Source organism: Convolutriloba macropyga, chromosome 6, assembly GCF_964194025.1.
Source record: "Convolutriloba macropyga chromosome 6, txConMacr16.3, whole genome shotgun sequence".
Classification (NCBI taxonomy): Eukaryota; Metazoa; Xenacoelomorpha; order Acoela; family Convolutidae; genus Convolutriloba; species Convolutriloba macropyga.
In genome coordinates, this window is record NC_134473.1 from 1,014,517 (window position 1) to 1,020,604 (window position 6,088).

General features: G+C 37.7%; 1 protein-coding gene across 1 annotated transcript; it reads right to left on the reverse strand.

Annotated features, from left to right (window-relative positions):
* Window positions 1-794: 794 nt before the first annotated feature.
* LOC142340681 (uncharacterized) lies at window positions 795-5,629 on the reverse strand. Its single transcript, XM_075391374.1, has 3 exons — window positions 5,311-5,629; window positions 4,223-4,767; window positions 795-1,459 (listed from the first exon to the last, which is right to left on the reverse strand). The coding sequence occupies exons 1-3, from the start codon at window positions 5,552-5,554 to the stop codon at window positions 1,025-1,027; spliced, it is 1,224 nt and encodes a 407-aa protein (XP_075247489.1). The 5' UTR covers window positions 5,555-5,629; the 3' UTR covers window positions 795-1,024.
* Window positions 5,630-6,088: the final 459 nt, after the last annotated feature.

The following is a 6,088-nucleotide window of genomic DNA, read 5'->3' on the forward strand; positions in this document are numbered from 1 at the left end:
GCCACTGTTCACCGCAGTTTTGTTAGGTGCCCAGGTCGAGAAAAAAATCGGAAAATTATGTAAGATAAGCGGTGAAAAGTTGTTTTTTCCAACGCAAATTGCGTACATAATTTTGTGGTGAAATGGGGTGAATGCGGTGAAATTAGGTAAGTTCACCGCTAGAGTAAGCGGTGATCGTACAAAAATTCACCACAATTCACTGCTAAAATTTGTAATTTCACCGCTATAATATCTCATACAATTTTAACACTTTCTTCTTAGCGGTGGGTTTAGGTAGTTTCACCACTAAGTTTAGCGGTGTATTTATGTATTTTCACCGCAATCACTGATCTTCTCATACAATTTTAACTCTTTTTTCTAAGTCGTGAACTTGTTTAAGTTCACCACTAGGTTAAGCGGTGAATTTATGTAATTTCATCGCTTTCGCCGCTTATCTTACATAATTTGGACACTTTTTCAAAGCGGTGACGTTATGTAATTTCACCGCTAAATTCAGAGGTGAAATTATGTAATTTTACCGCTACAAGGCAATAAAGGTTTTTTGCACCGCTTTTACCGCATGATTTATGTAATTTCGCCGCATTCAGCGCTTATCTTACAATATTTTCTGCATTCATCGCTTATATTACACAATTTTGCGTTGAATGGCGGTGATAACTCGGCAAAAATTACCTAGCTTGTCCCAGGATTTGGAAACAAAATACGAGAAATTATTTTTGATTGGAATCAACGAAAGAGAAAAGCAAAACTGATCGGAATTTACATAACATAAATTAAATATATGGACGAAATAAGTGGAGTGAGCGGGAAAAAAGATTAAAAATGAGTGGAATGAGCGGCAAAAAGTTTTAATAATCGGATTGAGGGTGGAAAAATGGAATAACTAATCAGAAATTATGAGGCAATTCATTCTGGTACGTCCGTATGTCGAGGGAAAGCAGTCTTATGATTATTTTAAACTTTAAATTCCACTACGATTTTGATCTTTATATCTGTATATCTTCGCTCTGTATTTCTTTTTTGCTCAACAAAACTTAAAATGTACGTTGTATAGTTGGGCTCCGAACTCTTTCTCCGCCTGAAGTATTATACTGAGTGCCATAGTTTCCTCAGGATTCACAGAGTTGTTTCGCAGATCGCCGATTGCCAAGGCCACATCAGCCAGTGCCGATTCGTCGTTGAGTAGTTGAACCAAATCGTTATCATTATTGCCAGTGTCGTCATTCTCAAGTACACTGGTGGTGGTTTCATCGACGGGGGTATCGGTCAAGTACACTGGTGGCGGGGGTATCATCGGCTCGCTTGCTCGCTTCTGTCGGCTAAAAGAGCCTTCACCTGCTTGACCAATCTTGTCTGCATAGTAGAAGTAGTAGCTCATTGTGCAATCAGAAGGCACAGAATTATCATCACGTTTCTCAATAAAATAGAATGTTGAAGAGTTTGTGCACACTTTATCAATCTAAAAAAAGGTTGCATATTAATCCGTGGTAAAATTGCCGCAAATTAGTGATCCTACCCTACTGGAAAATGAAAAGAACAAAAAATTTTTCGTTTATAGACGAAAAACAAATTAAAATGCAGCTTGTTTACTGATCGCTGCTTGAAAAAAAATGTCAGTTGCCTTCTTTAAAAACTCAGGAAAACCAAGTCGTTAGTTTTTCGCATGCTATAAAAATTTGCCTAATTAAGCGACAATGCAAATATCACCGACCAAATTGCCTTTCCTTTTTCGCTGTTTTTGTCACGTGCCTTTATGCGCAATCTGGTGACAAAAGCGTTGCAAAAATTGGCTTCTAAAACTCCAAATCACTTTAATGAGCAACAAGATCAATTTATTGGAGTCAATTACAATTGTCACTAGATTGCGCACAATATAAAATGCGAAGTCTATCGACCTTTCATCCAAAATTTGATCTTGAGGGACTATTTCGAGCTCATTTACTTTTCTGATCTCAAGAAAGGTGTGCGTAAAACAGCGATAACTTTTTGAACTCTGAAAAATTTGTAGCAAAGCTTCCATAAAATTTTTAGCAAAACTTCCATATAAGAAAAAAAGAAAAATTCTGAAAAATTTTAGTATTTTGTCAAAAAAGTAATTCTCCTTTAGAATATTTAGTTTGGAGTGAACTACAAGTTTTTAATTTAATTAAAGAGGATAGTAAAGCTGAATAAATTATACCTTTCACATTACCCGGCCAATGTCGGACTTAAAGATTAGAGTTGGAAGCAATAATAGGGTGGTTTAGTTCAACCTTGCATCACAATTAGATATAAGTGCTGGCTTTACAAAAATTGTGTCTTTGCTGCTATTGTTAAAATTTGAAATAATCTTAAGTTAACTATTTCCACGCAATAAAACGCTAGTTTCCTCACTATAAGTAACTATTTCCGACAACTAAGATGTTGACAATTAGATTCATATGAAACGATGCCCAATTGGTGGTTAATTTTAAGAATTTTTATTCTCGATACTAATTGCGGATTAAAAGGAAAATTAGCAGTTTTGCGATTAAACATATCATTGTTCAAAAGAACAGTTAAGTCTTTGAATTGGGTTTCAAATATTTACAAAGAAAATTTGGGCACTAAATTCTCAGGCTAATTACTTTTTGAAATTTGTGGAAGTGGGTTACGCTTATCAGTGAATACTCGTGACAAAGTGTAACCCCTCGTTTGGGTGTAACTTAAATCCAATTGTTGCGTTGCTAAATTCCGTCATCAAAATTGGTTTATGTGTCATGGAAAGTGAGAACAGGAATTGATTACCCGATTGTGCAAAAATCAAAGTTTCTTGAAATTTGCCTTTTCGGACATTGGCCACGTATTTTCTTATTGAAAACGAGCGTTTTTAATATTTAAACTGCGATGTTTTTCTGATAGGTTTCTCCATGTTTTTGTTCTTGGTCTTACTTGAGGTACATTTTTTCCGTTTATAATCTTCGTTCATTCTGTGGGTTTAACAAAATGGACTGCACAACAGCAGAGCAGATCTAATGTAGCCAATAAGCACTTGCACTTTTGCTCAAGAGTCTTCCTATTGCAGCGATGTCTTAGATCCTACTTTTGGCTTCCCAATTTCATATTAAGAGCATACATACTGACTATGTTATATGCAATATTGCACAAAAAATTTTAATGGCAAGAAAGCAGACTGATGAAAAGACCAATGATGTACCCATGAAAAGACTGTAACTGGACTTTGTTTGCAAACATTGTGTCGAGCTTAATTCCAGCCCACATTTTGGGTCGAGCCAAAGTCTTTTATAAATTTTGGGTCCGGTTAAAGTCTTTTGCGACAAATTTGAGTCGAGCTAAAGTTCAGCATGTCTTAAAGTCCAGTTAAACTCTTTACATAGCTCAAGTGAGTCGAGTATGGTCTTTTCATAGTACATTTTGGTTGAGCATTGTTTTTTCATAAATCTTTACCAAGACCTGGGCGTCAACCTCTCCGTTAGGCTACTCCAAGATTACGTAATTACGACAATTGCTGAAAAGACTTCCCATTGCTGATCATCGCAGACCACTCTCAGATCAGCGTTTTGGATTGGTGGTAATTCCTCAAAGGTCTTTTCCTTTCAGCCCATCAGAGCCCAATAAAATATCAAAACTCCTCCCAATCTCTCAAGACGTCTGTCCTTTACATCGGATCTTTTTTCCATTCAAACCTCCGATATCAGCTATTGCACCCAACGCCCCCCCCCCCCCCCCCACTCTAAACAGACTCCAACCCCATTCACTCCTACATGCGAATGGGGAGAATTTAAAGCGCGGACCCCCTTGCTAAGACCTGGAATTTTTGAAAGACATAGACGACGACATTGCTCATTGTCCATTCACTTTCTAGAACAATTGAAACCGACGGATCCAGACAAATTCAGGGACAAAATTTTATTGTCCAGCCCAATTCAATGACACGTTTTAATTGTCTATCCAAAAATCGAGGACCTTTGTTTTAGTTCCAGCCAAAATCGAGGACGTTTGTTTTAGTTCCAGTCAAAGTCGAGGACGGTTCTTTTAAGTCCAGCCAAAACCGAGAACATCAGTTAAAGTCCAGACAAACTCTTTTCATACCAAAAATCTGTCGAGGACGTTCTTTTCATAATTCCAGGTTTAGATTAGGGCCTTAAACACGGTTATGGATTCCCACTCGATTTTCATTACGGTCAATTACTATCAGAGAGTTAAACTTTTCAATAGTGATTATTAAAATAGTTCTACTCACGCTGTTGTCTTTCAGTAGCTCCAAGTCACTACTTTTGGTAACTTCACTTGTAACAGAATACACAACATCGCTTGCGCTCAATCCACTGTCAGAGCTTCTCCGGAATCGACGTCTGGCTCGAATTGCTGGATTAACGAGACCAGAATTCCACTGGTCGAGCATTACCTGAACTAGCTCATCATACGTGTATTGTGGGTACAAGTAACCGTATTGTTGTACAATCTCTTGGACCTTCTGTAGGACCTCTTCGTAGGAGGGCTCACCATTTCCCTGGTACCCGCTGTTAGGATCATAATACCCTACTCCTCCAGAGTTTCCAGGGTCATAAGAACCGGAGTTTCCAGGTTCAACGTTGGGATAAATGACTTCGGGGGGCACGTAGGTCATGAGGTATGAGATGCGATTGCGAAGATTGTCAACGTCTGACAAAGAATCGAGGAGTTCTGAGATCTGTTCGATGTCAGATTTCCGAGTCTGGGCCCATGTCATAGGGCTGCCCTGGACACTCGAATGAAGACTCTCAATCATGCAGTAACTATCATCATCTAAAAGTAAAAATTATATTTATATGAACAAAATATTCGAGGCTAGACGAAAAACGGTTAAAATACGGGCGACCATTGAAAACCTTAAATGACTTCGAAATCGTTGAAGATTTAGCACGGAATCGAAATTGTTTGGCATGTTTGTAGTAATCGGGTGACGATTTTGCAGAAAATTAAGGAAAATGGGTAAAAATGAAACTAAATTTGATAGAGTAACAAACCACGAACTTGTCAATGAAGTGAACTCAGATTAAAAAACGAAAACTATATATTGAACTCTTTTAATAGACAAGCGTAGTAATCGCAAATGCAGTTTAGTGGTTTGATGAGAACAAATTCTATCGCATGAATCTTCGCTCAAAACCGTTTCAACTTTTGTCAATACGTCACTTTGTACCTGAGCTCAATTTTAGACCTGAGCTAAATCTTAGCGTGCTAAAAAAAGATAGAAAAACGCTCCAAATTTATCACTGAATCCTGGTGCTCGCTGGCAATCAATGCTGCAAAACAAGCAAGAGACTTCTTCTGAGAAATGAAGGCAACCTTTCATATCGAACACTCTATAAATGTTCTCAGTTGTGTACACTTCCACGATTCTATTTCCATGGTCACGTGACATGTCACTTGATGACGTCACTCCATCTCCCCACTCTACCATGTAGTAGTCGTCACCTTGATGGACACAGATGTCAGTTGTGACAATTGCATCGGATCCCTCAATCCCAGCTGTGCTTCCCATTAGGAAATATCCCTCGTGTCTCTCTGCCTGACCCTCCCTTCTCTCCATGTTTCTCCAGTTCCCTGTACTGTCTCGGCATCCTCTCTCGGTTGATGAAAAAGATGTTTCTGGCCACTCAACTTCCTTATCTAAAGATAGAGGACGATATTTTTGTGAAGTTAGATGGTCAATATTTCAACAATTAATAGCAAAAAAATTAAAATCTAAAAGTCATGGTTAGAGCAATAATTAAACCTGAAATTAACTTTTAACAAAAAGTGTTAGGGGATGTGTAAGCAGTTGCAACTACTGTGAAATTAGACAATTCCTGAAATGAAACTATAATCTCTTAATCTCAAGTCTATTGCATTCACGACTACATTAACTGATCTTACTGGTCTGTAAGTTGGATGTCTCTTAATCTTAAGTCCTTTCTTGCTCCAAAAGGCTTTGACTTCGTCAAGCATAAGTTTATTGTTGGTGTAAATTCAAATGCAAAACAAAATCAACTGTAATTTCAAAAATGGAAATTTGATTTCCCCTAATCTGGGGACTACCAAGCTGGTTGTAACTATGTTTGGTTGAATTCATTATTCTTTTTTT